This window comes from Bufo bufo, chromosome 2, assembly GCF_905171765.1.
Source record: "Bufo bufo chromosome 2, aBufBuf1.1, whole genome shotgun sequence".
In the NCBI taxonomy this organism is placed as follows: Eukaryota; Metazoa; Chordata; class Amphibia; order Anura; family Bufonidae; genus Bufo; species Bufo bufo.
In genome coordinates, this window is record NC_053390.1 from 588,668,653 (window position 1) to 588,689,801 (window position 21,149).

The 21,149-nt window shown below is 43.8% G+C and overlaps 1 protein-coding gene across 1 annotated transcript in view; it reads right to left on the reverse strand.

Annotated features, from left to right (window-relative positions):
* PAPSS1 (3'-phosphoadenosine 5'-phosphosulfate synthase 1) overlaps positions 1-21,149 on the reverse strand; it is a 147,530-nt gene that overhangs the window by 24,930 nt on the left and 101,451 nt on the right. Inside the window, exon 9 of the mRNA XM_040418266.1 lies at positions 20,550-20,685. Coding sequence (XP_040274200.1) covers positions 20,550-20,685 — 136 coding nt within the window. The remainder of the gene's footprint in view (positions 1-20,549; positions 20,686-21,149) is intronic.

Consider the following 21,149-nt stretch of genomic DNA (forward strand, 5'->3'; position numbering starts at 1 on the left):
GTTTTCTCGTGACAGATTGTACTTCATTATAGTCATAAATTTGAGACAATATATTTCACCTTTATTTTTTTTTAAAAATCCCAAAATTACCAAATATTTAGAAAAATTTCTCTTCTTTTAAAACAGAAAGTGATACCTGATAAAATATTTTTTACTTAACATTCCCCATATGTCTACTTTATGTTGGCATCATTTTGGAAATGAAGCAATTCTTAAAATTATTAAGAAAATTGCCAAAACCCACTTTTTAAGGACCATTTCAGGTCTGAAGTCACTTTGTGGGGCTTACATAATGGATACCCCCATAAATGACCCCATTGTAGAAACTACACCCCTCAAGTTACTTAAAACTAATTTTACAAACTTTGTTAACCCTTTCGGCGTTCAACAAGAATAAAAAGGAAAATGGAGATCAAATTTTTAAAATTTCACTTTTGTGGCAGATTTTCCATTTTAATCCATTATTTTCTATAAAACACATTAAGGGTTAACAGCCAAACAAAACTCAATATTTATGACCACATGTGGGATGTTTCTGTAAACTGCAGAATCAGGGTAATAAACTGTATGGGCACACAGCAGGGCGCAGAAGAAAAGGAGCGCCACATGGTTTTTGGAAGGCAGATTTTGCTGAACTGGTTTTTAGATGCCATGTCCCATTTGAAGCCCCCCTGATGCACCCTTACAGTAGAAACTCCCAAAAAGTGACCCCATTTTGGAAACCAGTGGATAAGATGCCAGTTTTATTGGTACTATTTTTGGGTACATATGATTTTTTGATCATTCATTATAACACTTTATGGGGCAAGGTGACCCAAAAATTGGTTGTTTTAGCACAATTTTTATTTATTTATTTTTACAGCGTTCACCTGAGGGGTTAGGTTATGTGACATTTTTATAGAGCAGATCGTTACGGATGTGGCCATACCAAAAAAGTGTGCGGGGGGGGGGGGGAGGGGGGAAATGCCCCTGCATCTTATGGGACGAATGCTTCCATTTTACATCACAGCCTGCGATGTATAAGCGGGGAGAGAGGAGGGGCTGGAGTCCGGAACTTGGGGCGGGGCCCGGTGCAGTCACTGTACTCTTACACCGGGCCCCACCGCTCACCGCAGTATTTCTAAACATTAATCCTTAACTTGCGCTCTCCCCTGTATAAGTACTGTACTTACTAACAAGCTTCCATAGCAGGCAGAGCGGACGGCAGCAGTAACGTCACTCGCTGACGTCGCACGCCTGCTCCTCCCAGGGGAGAGCGTAGCTTTAATTAAACTTATTAACAAGTTAAGGATTAAGGTTTATAAATACTGTGGTGAGCGGCAGGCCGGTGTATTGGGGGACACTTATGAGGGGGATCTGTATATAGCAGTGTCATCCATAGATCCCCCCCATAACAGTGCCATCCACAGATCCCCCACCCCATAGCAGTGCCATCCACAGATCCCCCACCCCATAGCAGTGCCATCCACAGATCCCCCCACCCCATAGCAGTGCCATCCACAGATCCCCCCACCCCATAGCAGTGCCATCCACAGATCCCCCCCCATAGCAGTGCCATCCACAGATCCCCCCCCATAGCAGTGCCATCCACAGATCCCCCCCCATAACAGTGCCATCCACAGATCCCCCCCCATAACAGTGCCATCCACAGATCCCCCACATGACACTGCGTCATCCACAGATCACCCATAATAGTGTCATGCACAGAGCACCATTAGTTCAAAACCCACCAAAAGCACACTTTTTGGTAAAAATATATTTTTTCTTATTTTCCTCCTCAAAAACCTAGGTGCATCTTATAGGCAGGTGTGTCTTATAGGGCGAAAAATACGGTATTTAAGTTTTACACAATAAAAGCATTTTTGAAACATGTTCTGAGAGCTATAGTTTTTTTATTTTTTAAGCGATTTTCTTATGTAGAGGCTCATTATTTGCGGAATGAGGTGACTGTCTTGTTGGTACCATTTTGTGGGACATACGCCTTTTTGATTACTTGGTGATGCACTTTTTGTGATGTAAGGTGACAAAAATGCTTTTTTTGACTCAGTTTTTTTTTTTTTTTTTTTTTATGGTGTTTATCGGACTGGGTGGATCATGTGATATATTTATAGAGCAGACTGTCCCGGATGTAGCAATACCAAATATGTCCATTTTATTTATTATTTTAAATTTAAAAATTATTATTTATTTTTTTATTCCTTACTTGGGGAATTTTTTTTTTTTTTACATGTCAAAACGTTTTTTTATTTTTTTTTTATTTTACACTTTTCGTCCACCATAAGGTCATACAAGACCTCTGGGGGACACTTTTTTTTCTTCACACTATTGATTTCTCTTGTAACTGGGGCTGACATAGTAGCCCCAGTTACAGGGGAAATACACCTCCCAGAGAGGCTGTACAGCGGTATACTGTGCTGTACAGCCTCAGTGCAGGGCTGATCGAGGTCTGTGAAAGACCCGACAGCTCCTGCACTCACCCAACTCTGGCGGTCATATGACCGCCGGGCCAGAACAGGAAGTGCATAGCGCTTCCTGCTCTGTATACACAGCGCTCGGGGAGCGCTGTGTATACAGCGATCTAGAAGGAAGGGACACCTGCGAACTGTCCCTGCCTTCTCTAATAGTTGCCCTGCTGTCACTGACAGCGGGTAAACCGATCTGCAGCTGCACGATTAGCGTGCAGCTGCGATCTCTGAATGGACGTTCAGAAACGTCCATTCAGAGATGGAGAACCACCTCTCGGATGTTTATAGTCACCACTCCTGACATGTCTGCTTTAATAGCTTCATGCATTTCCCATGTAACAATAATTCTGGGACATCTTTTCTTATGACTCTATGTTGTTCCATTCTTTTATTATTTCTACTAGAAGTTATGAATGAATTGCTAGCAGCCTGCAATAAGGGTACAGGGAGGTGGTAACCAGTTGGGGGGGGGGTGTACCTGCACAGTGTCACTCTATCCAGTCAGTGCTGCCATTTTCAGTCTGTGCAGGTACACATCCCAACTGGTTAACACCCTTCTTTACCCTAACTACAGACTGCTAGCAATTCATTCATAACTTCTAGTACAAATAATAAAGGAATGGCACAACACAGAGTCAGAAGAATAGATGCTCTACAATTGTTATAACATGGAGAATATATGAAGCTATTAAAACAGGCATCTCAGGAGTGGTGAAAGGTCCTCTCTAACTGATCATGTAACTTTGTATGCTACAAATCTGTTGTATAATTCATAAGCATTTTGTTAATTATAATTCTAAAAAAACAAAAAGGTTAATAAATTAAACTTAGTTACCCAAGACATCGAGAAATTATTTTCATTTCAGGGTGATAGCAAAGAGTATCTCATTCAGTACTGCTGCAATAAGTGCCACGCAATCACAAAAACACAGTTTACATTCCTTTTTTTGCGTTCCATATAAGGAACCATTCATTTCAATGAATCCATTCCATTTCCGTATTTACGTTTTTCCATTAGGTTCAAAGATAGAACATGTCCTATTATTGTCCGCATAACGGACAAGGATAGTACTGTTTTAATCAGGGGCCAGCTGTTCCGTTCCGCAAAAAACGGAATGCACACGGACGTCATCCGTATTTTTTGCGGACCGCAAAATACTGAAAAAGCCATACGGTCATGTGCAAGAGGCCTTAATATGTACTTCTGAATTAGGGTAATCTAATCTCTGTTGTAGCATTCATTCTCCTTAGTACCACTTGAGGCTGGCATGGAAATTCTGAAGAGTTAGCGAAAATTCCAACTTTGACTGCACGGTATATAAATATAAATCTGCCACTCAAAGAGTGACAGAATAAGGTAAATGGACAGACAGCCTAACAATGAAAATGGACAGCAAGCCTAACAAAGTAAGTGATGAAGAATGTCAGTGTTTAAGAAGCAAACCACATACCGACACATGTTCTTCTTATTAGACCACATGTTCAACATCACTTTTTGCAAATTTTACAGCTGAACTATAAAATGTTTGTATTAGCAACAGTACATTCTGAAAGCAGGGGCGCATTATAATTTGATACGCAGGCAGAAAGGCAAAAGTGTGTTCCTTCGATTTCACCTCCATTTTCTATATAGTAATTTTTACACTTTAAAAAAAAAAACAAAAAAAAAACATAATGTTTAGTTTACCGGTAAACTGCTTTCCAGGAGTCCGGAATGACAGCACCCATGGAGGATGTCCTTACTGGTTTCTGTTGGGACAGGAAGAGAGAGACAGTTTAAAGGGCCCCTCCCCACCCCCTTGCTCCAGTGTTTATAACTTACTACACCGGATAGGCTGCCACATCTTTATTTCAAGAACAAGTGTTAATTCACACTGTATACAGTAGCAGTACAAATATACAAACCAAAAAAGTGTCCCGGAAGGAACAGAAAATGGGGGGGTAGTATTGGGTGCTGTCATTCCGGACTCCTGGAAAGCAGTTTACCGGTAAACTAAACATATGTTTCCAGGACGTCCTCCATGACAGCACCCATGGAGAACTAACAACTTAGAACGCCATATTAGGGGGGGACCACTGCTTGTAGGACCTTACGGCCAAAAGCTAAGTCCTGATTGGCCATAGAGTCCAGTCTGTAGTGTCTGACAAAGGTAGTGGAGGAGGACCAGGTTGCCGCTCTGCAGATCTGGTCGATGGAAGCTCCAGCTTTCTCCGCCCAGGTTGCAGACATGGCTCTGGTAGAATGAGCCCTCAACGTTATGGGGCAGGATGAAATCTGCAGTCTATAACATTCCCTGATGGTCTTCTTGATCCAGCGGGCTAAAGAGGTTTTAGAGGCTTTGCTTCCCTTGTTTCTACCACCGAATTGGATGAAGAGGTTCGCTGACTTTCTCCAGGATTTTGTCCGCTTGATGTAGGCGAGGACCGTTCTTCTCACATCAAGACAGTGGAACCGCTCCTCCTGTATGTTTTTGGGGGAGGTACAAAACGAAGGGAGAATTATCTCCTGTTCTCTGTGAAACGTTGAGACAACTTTGGGAAGAAAGGAATGATCCAGCTTAAGAACTATCCTATCGTCTAGGACTTTCAAAAAGGGTTCCCTAACTGACAGGGCCTGAATTTCGCCTATCCTACGAGCAGTAGTGATAGCTATTAAAAACACCGCCTTGAGGGATAGAAGTTTGACGGGAATATCCTCAATAGGTTCGAAGGGAGCATCACATAGGCCATTTAGAACTATATTTAGATCCCACTCAGGAACTGTTTGTCTCAGGGTGGGTCGTATTCTGGAGACTGCTCTGACAAATCTCTTGACCCACCTATGTTCTGCTAATGGTATATCTAAGCAGCAACTTAAGGCTGAGATCTGTACCTTGAGGGTACTTGGTTTTAGACCTATATCGAACCCTTTCTGGAGAAAATCTAGTATATTGCCTATGGATGGAATACTAGACTCTGGATGATTCTGAACTAGCCAAGATGAGAATTTCTTCCATATTTTGAGATATATGGCTGAAGTCACAGGTTTACGGCATTGCTGCAGTGTTGATATTACCTGATCGGAGAGACCCTTTTTCCTCAGGGTTTGCCTCTCAGGATCCAAGCAGTCAGTCTCAGCTTGTTGAGATTGGGATGCTCCAGAGGTCCCTGTGTTAACAGATCTTTCCTGTCTGGAAGGGGGTACGGGTCTTTGATCGACATCTCCCTCAAGATGGGATACCAAGCTCTCTTGGGCCAGTCTGGTGCGACCAGGATCAGAGTGGTGGCACTGGTCCTCATCTTCTTTAGGACTGCCGGGATTAGGGGAAAAGGAGGAAAGGCGTAGGCCAGTTTCATGTCCCAAGTCTGGGCTAAGGCGTCTACTGCCACTGGGTTTTCGCTGGGGTTTAGCGAGTAAAAAACAGTCCAGCTGAGAATTCCCCCTGGACGCGAAGAGGTCTATCTCTGGATAACCCCATAGCTGGCAGACCTGTCTGAAAACCTGTTTGTTTAGATTCCATTCTCCCGCGTCTATCCTGTGACGGCTTAGGAAGTCGGCTCTCGAGTTCTGAGACCCCTTTAGATGGGTTGCTGAAATGGACCGAACTTCCCTTTCTGCCCATATGAAGATTTGATCTGCTAGATCCTGAAGGAGCGGGCATCTGGTACCGCCCTGTCTTTTTAGATAACATACCGTAGTAATGTTGTCAGATAGGATCCTGACGTGCTGATCCTTGAGGAGATGTTTGGCTGCTCTCAGAGTCTTCAGCACTGCCTTTAGTTCCTGGTAGTTTGAGGATCTTATCTTGTCTTGAAGGACCCAGGAACCCTGGAAGAGATGCTGGTCCACATGCCCCCCCAGCCATTCAGACTTGCGTCCGGCTGGAGTCAAATTCCACGGGACTCCTTTCTCCAGATTCCCTGGTTCTGTCCACCAGGACAGGGATTTTATCACTTTTCCCGATATTTTCATCCTGGAGTTCAGAGAACGGTGATCTCTGTTCCAATCTGTCAAAACTGCATTCTGGAGGGTCCTGGAGTGGAACTGGGCCCAGGGTACTATTGAGATGCAGGAGGTCATGAGTCCCAGGATCTGCATGGCTTCCCTGATTGAGTGGGTTTTCCTCTTTTTGAACAACTCTATCTTTTGTCTCAGACTGGTCTGTTTTCTCTCTGGAAGAAAGGAGTGTTGTATTCTTGTATCCAGGAGAGTGCCTAGGAACTCCTTTCTTGTGTCCGGTATCAAGTCGGATTTTGGGTAGTTCACTATCCATCCCAAGTCCTTGAATAGGGCTAAGGTTTGATGGATGTCCCCCAGCAATTTTTGAACAGAGTCTGCTATCAGCAAGAAGTCGTCCAGGTAGGGCACGATTGTAATTGTATTCTGGCAAAGGAAGGCCATCATTTCGGATACCACCTTTGTGAATAGGCGGGGGGCAGATGAGATACCGAACGGCAGGCACTGGAACTGGTAGTGAGAGGTCTCCTTTCCGTACCTGACCGCAAACCTTAAATACTGTTGGTGTTGGGGATGTGGTAGTACGCATCCTTGAGGTCCAATGTGCAAAGGTGGGGGGGATCAGAGGAGTGGAGGATTTTACTGACTCCATCTTGAACTTGTAGTACGTCACCCACCTGTTCAGAAACTTCAAGTTGATGATTGTGAAGAAGCCAGACGGGTCGGTGAGGACAAAGAAAAGTCTTGAGTAATGGCCTGTGAACTGCTGGGGAGGAGGAACCTGGGTGATAGCTCCCAGAGCCAGGAGGTTTTGAATATGTGACCTTAGTTGCTGTTGGAGGAGAGGAGATTCGAAATAGGTCACCTGGAACACTTGGGGAGGAGGAGTTCTGAAATCTATCCTGAAGCCGTCTCTGATGGAGTCCAGGATCCATTGATTGCAGGTAACTCTCTTCCATCTTTCCCAAAAGTGACGAAGTCTCCCTCCCACTGGTCTGGCGTCATGGTTTCCCTGTATTGGTGTTGGGGTTGAAGAGGAAACCCCTACCTCTACCCTTGGGGTAGCTCCAGCGGCCCGATTTTCCTTTCCCTCTATAGGCCCTGGCCTGATTTTGGCCCGAGGGTCTCCGAAAGGGCTGTTTTTTTTTAGGCTTCTCCTCAGGGAACCCCTTCTTGTTATCTGCCGCATTCTGGAGAATAGAGTCCAGAACTGGGCCGAACATAAACGAGCCAGAAAACGGAATGGAGCAGAGTCTGTTCTTTGACGCTACATCCCCAGACCAGGACTTGAGCCAGAGGGCCCGTCTAGCGGCGTTAGTCTGAGACTGGGACTTGGCTGCGAATCTAATGGTCTCCGCTGAGGCATCCGCCAGGAAACTAGAGGCCATCTTTAGAAGCGGGAGAGACTCTAGGATTTCTTCCCTGGATGTTCTTGCCCTGAGGTGACTCTCCAGTTGATTAATCCATAAGATTAAGGCTCTGGAAACCGAAGTAGCTGCGATGTTGGTATTAATTGCGGTTGCCCCTGACTCCCAGGATTTTTTCAACAGGCCGTCTAGCTTCCTATCCATGGGGTCCCTTAGCTGTGACGAATCCTCAAAGGGTATTGAGGTTTTTTTACGACCTTGGCCACCTGGATATCTACTTTGGGAACCTCGTTCCAGAGGTTAGTGTCCTTTGGGTCGAAACGCAGACGATTTTTAAAATCCCTGGGAATAAAGAGCTTCCTTTCGCCGTCAGCCCATTCCTCTGTGATGAGATCTTTAAGATTTTCATTTACTGGGAAGACCTTCTTTCTCCTGACTTTCAGACCCCCAAACATCTCGTCCTCCACCGAACGGGTCTGTTCCTCCTCCTCAATAGCCATGGTCTGTCTAATGGCGGTGAGCAGGGAATCTAAGTCCTCGGACGAAAAGAAGTATCTCCTCTGCTCATTCTGATGGAGGGACTCTATGTCGTCATTGTCTGAGACAAATAACCCTTCTTCCTCTGAGTCAGAGCCTGACTGGATCCTGGCTTTTTTGGAGGAGGGGGGGGGGGAAGGAGGAGGGAGTGTCTGGCTAGAGGTTGCCGCTTGCACCTCCTCTCTTACAATATCCCTTAGATCTGAAAGCAGGGATGCCCGTTCGTCCCTCATAATTTTGGAAATACATTCTGGGCATAGCTGCTTCTTATATGACTCTAGCAGCTTTGTTTGGCATGTCGGGCATTTCCTGCCCTTCTTTTTGGGATCCCCATGAGGCCTGTGCCCTGGTTCCTTAGAAGTCTAAGAGAAAGGGAGGATAAGGCCATTAGGGAACTGCTGAGCCAAAGACCTATCCCTGTACAAAGTATGCAAGTGACTACTTACAGGGGCCTGGACGGGGGAGTCTGAACAAGTTTCAAGCTTGCTGGACGCCTGGACCTCCATGATGCAACCTAGAGGGCTGCCATCTGGCGTCTTAAATAAGATTTAGGTGACTTACCGGTCCGCCCGTCGCCGCCTGACTCCGCCTCCACTTGCTCTTTCCCAGGGGGACTCATTCCGGGGAAGAGTCAACCCCCAGGACATGCGAGACCACCGGATCGGCGTGTCTCCAGCATGCTGCTTGTTACTTCCGCATCGCGTCGTCATTACTTCCGGCTTCCGGTCACGTGAGCGCGGCCAGGAACTGACGTCAGAGGAGGCAGGAGCCGAAGCCGAGCCCAGAGCTCCGATGGGGAGAAGCGGCAACAGCGTCCCCGATTCATGCGGCCGGCCAGAGAGAGAATCGGGGACTTAACCAGGGGACCGCTTCCCAGAGTGGTGCTGGTTCGGGGGCCTGCCGGAGTCTGAAGAGGAGAGGTAGGAACCCCCCGACCAGACTCGCCCGCGTTCCGTACCTAACTTTCTAGGAGAGAGCTGTCTGACTCCTCCTATCCCTGTTGGGACAGGAAGAACACTGGAGCAAGGGGGTGGGGAGGGGCCCTTTAAACTGTCTCTCTTCCTGTCCCAACAGAAACCAGTAAGGACATCCTCCATGGGTGCTGTCATGGAGGACGTCCTGGAAAAAACAACAGCTACCACTAAAAATTATTTTTAATCATACAAAATAAGCATTTCAAATGGGCTTGTAGTTCTAATTCTTAGGAAAAAGCAAGTCAATGCTCCTTGTGCTTTAAAGGGGATCCCCACTCAAATGTACACTGCTCAAAAAAATAAAGGGAACACTTAAACAACACAATGTAACTCCAAGTCAATCACACTTCTGTGAAATCAAACTGTCCACTTAGGAAGCAACACTGAGTGACAATCAATTTCACATGCTGTTGTGCAAATAGGATAGACAACAGGTGGAAATTATAGACAATTAGCAAGACACCCCCAATAAAGGAGTGGTTCTGCAGGTGGTGACTACAGACCACTTCTCAGTTCCTATGCTTCCTGGCTGATGTTTTGGTCACTTTTGAATGCTGGCGGTGCTTTCACTCTAGTGGTAGCATGAGACGGAGTCTACAACCCACACAAGTGGCTCAGGTAGTGCAGCTTATCCAGGATGGCACATCAATGCGAGCTGTGGCAAGAAGGTTTGCTGTGTCTGTCAGCGTAGTGTACAGAGCATGGAGGCGCTACCAGGAGACAGGCCAGTACATCAGGAGACGTGGAGGAGGCCGTAGGAGGGCAACAACCCAGCAGCAGGACCGCTACCTCCGCCTTTGTGCAAGGAGGAACAGGAGGAGCACTGCCAGAGCCCTGCAAAATGACCTCCAGCAGGCCACAAATGTGCATGTGTCTGCTCAAACGGTCAGAAACACACTCCATGAGGGTGATATGAGGGCCCGACGTCCACAGGTGGGGGTTGTGCTTACAGCCCAACACCGTGCAGGACGTTTGGCATTTGCCAGAGAACATCAAGATTGGCAAATTCGCCACTGGCGCCCTGTGCTCTTCACAGATGAAAGCAGGTTCACACTGAGCACATGTGACAGACATGACAGAGTCTGGAGACGCCGTGGAGAACGTTCTGCTGCCTACAACATCCTCCAGCATGACCGGTTTGGCATTGGGTCAGTAATGGTGTGCGGTGGCATTTCTTTGGAGGGCCGCACAGCCCTCCATGTGCTCGCCAGAGGTAGCCTGACTGCATTAGGTACCGAGATGAGATCCTCAGATCCTTTGTGAGACCATATGCTGGTGCGGTTGGCCCTGGGTTCCTCCTAATGCAAGACAATGCTAGACCTCATGTGGCTGGAGTGTGTCAGCAGTTCCTGCAAGACGAAGGCATTGATGCTATGGACTGGCCCGCCCGTTCCCCAGACCTGAATCCAATTGAGCACATCCGGGACCTCATGTCTCGCTCTATCCACCAACGTCACGTTGCACCACAGACTGTCCAGGAGTTAACAGATGCTTTAGTCCAGGTCTGGGAGGAGATCCCTCAGGAGACCGTCCGCCACCTCATAAGGAGCATGCACAGGCGTTGTGGGGAGGTCATACAGGCACGTGGAGGCCACACACACTACTGAGCCTCATTTTGACTTGTTTTAAGGACATTACATCAAAGTTGGATTAGCCTGTAGTGTGTTTTTCCACTTTAATTTTGAGTGTGACTCCAAATCCAGAACTCCATGGGTTGAAAAATTTGATTTTGTTGTCAGCACATTCAACTATGTAAAGAACAAAGTATTTCAGAAAAATCAGAGAAAAAAGTGGTAGGGCACACCAATATCAGGTACCACACGGATAATAGATAATGTAATGTATTATTTTATTATATTATTGGTGATATACTTTTAACAACCATTCATAAAATATCAGAAAAATATCATAAAAATTCCATAAAATTTCATGTAAAATATTTAAAAAACTAGTACATATAAGAATTATTATAATATATAGCTGCAATAGTACATACAACAATATAACTCCTATACTTTATGCTGATAATTCAACTATATGTATGCCAAAGTGCGTTTGAAGAGGTGATTGATATCTTTCCAAGTGGGTTAAATAACCCTTTCAATGCTGCTGTATAAGAGAAGAGTTTATCTGTTTAGATAGAGTCTTTTAAATAGTCACAAATTTGCAACTGTTGCGACTCAACAGTCGCAATCTGTATTAGAATGTTACACTGTTGCTGGATTTAGTAATGAAGTGCCGAAGCTGTTTGTACTCACAATTTCTACTGTAGTGATGTCGGCTATTACTGCGTCACAGGTGGCGTCCCACGTGTGATAAGCAGTGGTTATACAAATACCAGCGTGTACAGATGATGCGGCTTTTAGGATCTTCGGTGTATTGCCGGGCTGTATTGGAGATGAATCAATTATTCACTGATGAAGGAGTCGTAGCCAACTCCGAAACGCGTTTGGTAACTGTCCCATGGAATAGAGTACAGCACCGGAGGATTTAAAGAGCCCAAAGGAAAAGAATGAGAAGTAAAGGATCGGTGATTTTTCTTTGTGAATAAGCGGAGACAAGCCGGATATTTGCCTGTTTGGAGAGCCAGCCTTGTGACATCGTCCACCTTTGCTGAATAATTGATTCATCTCCAATACAGCCCGGCAATACACCGAAGATCCTAAAAGCCGCATCATCTGTACACGCTGGTATTTGTATAACCACTGCTTATCACACGTGGGACGCCACCTGTGACGCAGTAATAGCCGACATCACTACAGTAGAAATTGTGAGTACAAACAGCTTCGGCACTTCATTACTAAATCCAGCAACAGTGTAACATTCTAATACAGATTGCGACTGTTGAGTCGCAACAGTTGCAAATTTGTGACTATTTAAAAGACTCTATCTAAACAGATAAACTCTTCTCTTATACAGCAGCATTGAAAGGGTTATTTAACCCACTTGGAAAGATATCAATCACCTCTTCAAACGCACTTTGGCATACATATAGTTGAATTATCAGCATAAAGTATAGGAGTTATATTGTTGTATGTACTATTGCAGCTATATATTATAATAATTCTTATATGTACTAGTTTTTTAAATATTTTACATGAAATTTTATGGAATTTTTATGATATTTTTCTGATATTTTATGAATGGTTGTTAAAAGTATATCACCAATAATATAATAAAATAATACATTACATTATCTATTATCCGTGTGGTACCTGATATTGGTGTGCCCTACCACTTTTTTCTCTGATTTACCTTTTTAGAGGATTGGGTGAATCCTCTTGATAGGAGCACCCTGTTCCGCTCTTGAATATACAGGTGAGCCCTCTCTACCTATTCACTCTTGATTATTTCAGAAAAATATTTAAATTAATTCAGATCTAGGATGTGTTATTTTTCTGTTCCCTTTATTTTTTTGAGCAGTGTATTTGTGAAAAACTAAAGGAAAATGATTAACTAAGGCTTTCATCAAGCATAAAGGTTAAGGTTTTATGTGAGATTTTTCGAAACCTTAACAGCTGTCACTTTTACATTAGGGGTGAGTCAGTTAGAGCGGTTCCCAGAAGTGAAACTATTTTTTGCAGGGCTTTTCCAAAGTAAGAAATATTTTTGGGGGAATTTCTTCTACACTTATAATATTCCACACACTGACAGTGTAATCACCGTAATCTTACAGAAAACATCTGGTAAAACCCATCAGACTACTGAACAGAACAAAAAAAATACTAAACACTTTCGTTTTTTGTTAGGTTTTCTTGTTAATTAGTCTGGGCCACAAATACACGGAAACAGAAACTTTCTGAAATTTGAGCTTGTAAAGTGTTTTGGAGTTTGTGATTAATAAAGCGTGGAGACTCCTGATGAAAATATGATAGCACGCACTAAGTGACATATTAAATCTTAGTTTTTTTTTTTCTTGCACGTAGAATTTACAAACCAGAAAATGTATACCAGGCTGGTAAAAACAAATAACAGGCGCCGGCTAAGTTCTCAACTTGACAGATATTTTTGGTATGATAAACAAAGCTAGAAACACAAGTACAGGAGATATCATTCATACAGCAACATGGGTGTAAGGCAGAAATTATAGGAACGTTTCTAATGATGTGGTAAAAGGTTTCATTTACAGCCACACAATACAGCATTGTAATATTTAGTGCAGCAAGGTCAACTCAAGTTTTCCCATTTCTCTGTCATCTTGTAGAACACTTCAGGAAAATTAAAAAAAAAGAAAAAGTCTAAAGACAAGGAAAATAATAGGAGTATCAGCATCGTTGAAATGCATTTCTTGAGGTGCCCTTAACACCTTCAATAAACAGCTTTTTTTTGGGTGAAACACTCGTTTGGCTGACTCCAGCATACACATACATTCTCTGTTTGGCACAGTGTGTATGAGAGGAGAAATCACTGCCAGACACTTGTGGTGGAGGTAGAGGTGGGCGATATGGCCGAAAATCTATATTGCGATATAATTTGAAGAATGTGCGATATGCGATATATTATTTTCTTCTGTATGGATACAAAAAATACTAATTACAAAACTTGGCCCAGAGCCAGTGCCATCAGCCCCATGGCATTTGCCATCATCATACATGATTGTCCCTCAGAGCCAGTGTCATCAGCCCCATGGCATTTGCCATCATCATACATGATTGTCCCTCAGAGCCAGTGTCATCAGACCCAAGCCCCATGGCATTTGACATCATCTGCCATCAGACATGTCCCTCAGAGCCAGTACTATCAGCCCCATGGCATTTGCCATCATCATCATACATGTCCACCTGTGACCCAGAGCCAGTGCCATCAGCCCCATGGCATTTGCCATCATCTATCAGACTGTCTGATGATGGCAAATGCCATTAGGCGCTGATCTGATGGCACTGGCTGACTGCTGGGGGACACATGTCTGATGATGGCAAATGCCATGGGGTGCTGATCTGATGCCACTGGCTCACTGGGGACACATGTCTGAATAAGACATGTCCCCCAGTGAGCCAGTGCCATCAGATCAGCCCCATGTGGCATTTGCCATCATCAGACTCCATGTGTCCCCCAGTGAGCCAGTGCCATCAGATCAGCACCCCATGGCATTTGCCATCATCAGACATGTGTCCCCCAGCATTTGCCATAATCAGACTCCATGTGTCCCCCCTGCTATATATTCAGAGTGACAGAGCAGCCGGTCTCCGTGCCATTAGAAGATGATCAGGTTCTGGCCATCCTTTGCAAAAAGATCCTTTCCTTATCCACTCACCCCCCCCCCCCCCAACCCCGATCCTCCAGCAAGAGTCCCCGTCCTCCCACAAGAGTCGCTGTTATTAGGCCCCTTTCACACGAGCGAGTATTCCGCGCGGATGCGATGCGGGAGGTGAACACATTGCACCCGCACTGAATACTAACCCATTCATTTCTATGGGGCTGTGCACACGAGCGGTGATTTTCACGCATCATTTGTTCGTTGCGTGAAAATCGCAGCATGCTCCTCTTTGTGCGTTTTTCACGCAACGCAGGCCCCATAGAAGTGAATGGGGTTGCGTGAAAATCGCAAGCATCCGCAAGCAAGTGCGGATGCGGTGCGATTTTCACGCATGGTTGCTAGGTGACAGTCTATAAACTGTATTATTTTCCCTTATAACATGGTTATAAGGGAAAATAATAGCATTCTGAATACAGAATGCATAGTAGGTGATCAATTGAGGGTTAAAAATAAAATAAAAAAATGAACTCACCTTCTCCTCTTGTTCGCGTAGCTCCCGGTCTCTTCTTTACTTCTCAAAAGATGAACTATCGGCTAAAGGACCTTTGGTGACATCAGATCACATGCTCCAATCCCATGGTACATCACCGTGGTGATGGACCATGTGATCTGACGTCACCACAGGTCCTAGCCGATAGTTTATCTTTTGAGAAGTAAAGAAGAGACCGGGAGCTACGCGAACAAGAGGAGAAGGCGAGTTCATTTTTTTATTTTTTTTTTAACCCTCAATTGATCATCTACTATGCATTCTGTATTCAGAATGCTATTATTTTCCCTTATAACCATGTTATAAGGGAAAATAATACAATCTACAGAACACCTAACCCAAGCCCGAACTTCTGTGAAGAAGTTCGGGTTTGGGTACCAAACATGCGTGATTTTTCTCACGCGAGTGCAAAACGCATTACAATGTTTTGCACTCGCGCGGAAAAATCGCGGGTGTTCCCGCAACGCACCCGCACATTTTCCCGCAACGCCCGTGTGAAAGAGGCCTTATAGTTACCTTTCCTGCAGGGTGCTTGGCAGCGGCTGGCTAATAGGAGTCCGCAGATGAGGCGTCTTCTTCAAGCACTGGGCGGGACCTGACGTCACATACAGCGTCAGCAAAGCAGGCTGACGCTGTGTGCACGCCGGCCCTGGCCAGTACAGCGCGGTGCAGAGTCGGGAGACCAAGGAGCGGTGAGCCAGAAGCTTCTGCGCAATCATTCACTACCGCTCCGTGGTCATATCGCGGGGTGGCGATATAGGCGATCTACACAAAATCCATATTGTGGCACATATCATATCGCCAATATCGCCCACCCCTAGGTGGAGGCTTCTCTCCTAGAAGAATAAAAGGATCAAGGCACAGTCATTCACAGTACCCATTCCTTCTCTCTCCCTGACATCACTTGTCAGGAAAGAGTTAGGAGCTCCGAGTCAGAGGTCCTGTCCATAAAATGGCTGCGGATGGAGGGTCATGTGACCAGGTAAATCACATCCATATGATGTCTTCTCTGTTCAAATACACTGCACCTACCATATGCACTTGCACAATTGTGAGTTTAGTGCTGGTACAGTGTGTTTGAATGCAAACACCACATGGAGGTGATTTACCTGGTCATATCACCCTCCATCAGTGGCCATCTTATGGATATGACCTGTATGCAGCAAACGGCACAGAAAACAAAAAAAATGCTACATTAGTAAGTACCATCTGGTCATCTTACATACACATAGTAGCCAGAAAGTGGCCAACTCCTTTAAGACATACAGTACATACCAAAAGTTTGGACACACCTTCTCATTCAAAGAGTTTTCTTTATTTTCATGACTATGAAAATTGTAGATTCACACTGAAGGCATCAAAACTATGAATTAACACATGTGGAATTATATACATAACAAACAAGTGTGAAACAACTGAAAATATGTCATATTCTAAGTTCTTCAAAGTAGCCACATTTTGCTTAGATTACTGCTTTGCACACTCTTGGCATTCTCTTGATGAGCTTCAAGAGGTAGTCCCCTGAAATGGTTTTCACTTCACAGGTGTGCCCTGTCAGGTTTAATAAGTGGGATTTCTTGCCTTATAAATGGGGTTGGGACCATCAGTTGCGTTGAGGAGAAGTCAGGTGGATACACAGCTGATAGTCCTACTGAATAGACTGTCAGAATTTGTATTATGGCAAGAAAAAAGCAGCTAAGTAAAGAAAAACGAGTGGCCATCATTACTTTAAGAAATGAAGGTCAGTCAGTCAGCCGAAAAATTGGGAAAACTTTGAAAGTAAGGGCTATTTGACCATGAAGGAGAGTGATGGGGTGCTGCGCCAGATGACCTGGCCTCCACAGTCACCGGACCTGAACACAATCGAGATGGTTTGGGGTGAGCTGGACCGCAGAGTGAAGGCAAAAGGGCCAACAAGTGCTAAGCATCTCTGGGAACTCCTTCAAGACTGTTGGAAGACCATTTCAGGGGACTACCTCTTGAAGCTCATCAAGAGAATGCCAAGAGTGTGCAAAGCAGTAATCAAAGCAAAAGGTGGCTACTTTGAAGAACCTAGAATATGACATATTTTCAGTTGTTTCACACTTGTTTGTTATGTATATAATTCAACATGTGTTAATTCATAGTTTTGATGCCTTCATAGTCATGAAAATAAAGAAAACTCTTTGAATGAGAAGGTGTGTCCAAACTTTTGGTCTGTACTGTAAATATATCTGAACCGTTACTAAAACCTAAAATCTTTCCATATCCTATTATGGAACACTGATTTAATAGAGTGCACAGCAGAAGAGTCCATTCTGGGCAAAACTCAGGCTGACACGGACCATGTGCAGTTGAGGTGTTGGAGTTTTTTTATCTATATTTTACATTGAAAATCTGTGTGGAGTCCCAATGCAACCAGAACTGGGTCTACAATATGCTCCATTTAAAGGGAACCTCGTTGAGGCCAGCATAGTATAGTGACAGAACCACTGATTTTAGCAGGCTGTCATTTCTAGGGTAGCATTCAATACTTTTACAGTACTGACAGGCCAAATCTCAAAGTATGCCCCAGTGCTACAAGGGAAAGGGGTCAGATGAGACTCCTGGTTCTGCCCTCCGCTGCCTCCTGACCATGACTGGCAGTCTTCTTTCCTATGCGTAACAGGAAAAACACCTGTTGTGGACAGGAGGCTGGGGAGGGCAGGACCACAAGTCTCATCATACTCATCTTCCTTATAGCACTGGAGCACACTATAAGGTTTGGCCTGTCAGTACTGTAAAATTACTAAATGCTACCTCAGAAATGATGGCCTGATGGGAATCAGTGGGTCTGTCACTATACTATGCTGCCCGAAGCGAGGGCAGCACAGAAGAGGTGACAGGTCCCGTTTAAATGGAGAAAATTGTAGACCCAGTGCTGGTCGCCTCCATACTTCAGGTTCCACACAGCACTGCATGCTAGCCCAGAAGTGACCGCCTGCTGAAATCAGTGGGTTTGTCACTATACTACGGTGCCTTCAACGAGCGCAGCATAGGAGAGGTGACGGGCTCTCTTTAAGAAGATTCCATAAACTATAATGATTTACCTTTTATGAATACTGGATGATTCTCTTAACCACAGAATTGTGCCCTCGATTGTACTCTGTCTGTTACTATTGAAGGTTTGACCGACCTTTGTTTAAGGTTGTGCGGAAAGCTGTACCGTATTCACATTATGTGCAGAATACTGCAGCTGAGCTCTGTTCTGTCTCATTCGCTTGAAATGAGCCGATTTGGAGCACACACATCACTGCCATGCTCTCCCAAATCACCAAAAATAGTTTTATATTTTAATAACTAGGCCATTCCCTAATAAAGCAGATCCAAAGGTCACATTAAAGAAAAATGTTAGTTGCAAGTGAAAAGTCGATCTATCAAGGTGCGGTCTTCAAAAATTCTGAGGATTTTTCCTGGATCAAGGTTTTACAGTTAAAACAATGGTGTTTTAAAGGGATTATTCCATTACAAACACGTATTCCCTGTACACAGGATAGGAGATAAGTGTCTGATCAGCCGGGGACGACTGTTGGGGCCCCTACCAATCATGAGAATGGAGCTTTTGTGTTTCCTGTTTGAATGCAATGGTGGACAAACATGTGCCCTGCCACCCAGTACAACTATATGGAACCGCATAAGATAGCCAAAACACATGTACTCTGCAGTCTCCGGCAGTCCCATAGAGTTGAATCGAACAGCAGCACACGTACGCGACTTCTGCAACATTCAGACAGGGGAATACAGAATGATTCCCCATAATCATCAGGATCCAGAGCAGCCAAGACCCCCGCCAATCAAGCACTTACAGAGTAACCTTCTTGACGTTTGTTTTACCAATTACTTGCATTCTCCACGTCATAACAATGATCGAGCATCTATTCTTATGACTTAGTGAGGTGCTATTCCTTTATTATTCCTGCTAGAATGTATGAATTAATTGCTAGCCACTTGCAATGAAGGTCCAGATGGGTATTACCAGTTTGGAGTAGGGGTGTCGCTGACACTAACCAATCAGTACTGTATACAGTACCAACTGGTATTTGGATATGAACATAGCATGGGAGACACTATTGTTCTTGGCTCTTGGACGGATGGACATGTGGCTGGCTCAAGGTTTTCAATTTTAGTTTGTTACTTCTTTAAGGTCTCTTTTATAACGTTGAATGTCTTTTACTTGCAGTTTTTATTTACCAGTCTTTCTCCCCAGTTTGCTGTGACGGAATATGCCTTATATTCTCTTCTGTTTTACAAAAACAAATTGGAGTTTCATTTTCACTATGTCTGTGGTTTCCACAGTGGACCAATGTTATGTTATAAAATAAAAAAGCGGTTGAATGCTGTTTTTTTGGGGGTTTTCTTTTAACTATGGTAATCGAAAACAATCATTTATCTTGTTTTTGCCTGGCCACATGACCCATCATCAGCTGCCATCTTATGGACAGATCTCCTGTGTGGACAGCACAGAAGATTTGCCCAACAAGGGGAAACGACTTATGAAATATAGCAAACGGCACAGAAAATCAACAATGGCTATATTAGTAAGTGTCATATGATCATCTTGCATACACATTGGTCCACAGTAGCCAGAAAGTGGCCAACCCCTTTAAGGATTAAAATCTTTAAAACATGGATAACATATTTAAAGTTTGAGCACAGTACATTCCTGATTCAGTTATCGAACCTTCCCCTGTAACGTAACTTGGAACAATAGGGGCCATTATGAGGTATAATGTACTGCAAACTCTCTCCAAAATACAATCTTTGACAAGACCACTCCATGTAGACTAGATTTTCAATTTTGCCACAGTGGCCTTTTCTTTGACTTGACCATCCACTAGAAGTCCTTTTTTACTGCAGTTTTGAGTGGTTGCCTCAAAGAGGTTTCAATAGATCTTTGTCTTCACAATAAAACATATAACTATCATTTCTGTAAGCATCAACTCTCATTTAATAAAAAAAAAAAAAAACTATATTCAGTATATGCATTTTCACATTGTTAGTTAAGAACATGTGAAATTAGCTACAGGCAAATGTTTAGTAGCAGAGGGACCAGTAAAGCTTTATGGAAGCAGAGGAGACATTTGCAAGAAGTGTGAAAGTTGGAAAATCATCACCAAGAGGCTTTCAATGCAATTTTCACGCTACACAAAATGGTAAAGCGGATTCTAGCCTGTAAGAGAGCATACTGATAAAGAAAAAAGTAGATTTCACCAGTAAAACATCAATCGCATTTTACAAAACTGATGAGAAACAGAGTTCTTAAAGTAATGGAAAAAGCAAAGACTTTGCAAAAATGCCTTTTTGTTGAAGTGGTCACATATGCATAAAATAATGATTAACGAAAGGTAAAACGTAAGTATATTTCAGTCAGGATGGACATCATTACAAGCCATTATATATTTTATTGTATTCAAAAGAACGGGGATAATCATTTTAAAATTTCGAACATGTTTCTGTCTTTTACTTGGCACTGTATAAAATAACAGGCAAAAAGACCATAAACTTACCCGCATTCAGATCTTTAAACTTTTGCTTCAGTTCAGCTGGAGTAAGCCTGTACTGATCTAATCCATCACCCCAATAAATGCGGTCGAGGACTTGCAGGTCTCCGCCCACCAACCATTCTCCACTTTCCATCACCATCTGCAGCAAACCAAAAGAAAAATCCACAATTCTCTATGAAAACTAGTGCAATGGAAAAACCATGCGATCACATCTCCATTTTCCAGAGCGCATTGGAAAATAAAAGCACCAACTGGTTTCTGTACCCAGCATATTCATTTTTCTATTTCACCAATTAGATAAAAAATAGCCATATTTTCTAATGTACCGTAGTCAATTAATTTGTACTTTATTTGCATTTAATTTGCTAACACCACTCCATAAGAATCAATAAACGCCCATAAAATGCCCTCTTAGTCTGTACAGTGTATCACTTAATTAAAGCAGACTTTTAGGGCCCAGAGCGGCTCTTCCCACAGGAACTATGGATAGTATTTTCTACTTATTATCAGTCAGATAAGGGTTAACAGGAACTCTTTAGTCATCGGGTCACAAGCTTAAAAGATAATAATACCTGCTCTCATCACTCTTGTGTACTGTATGTT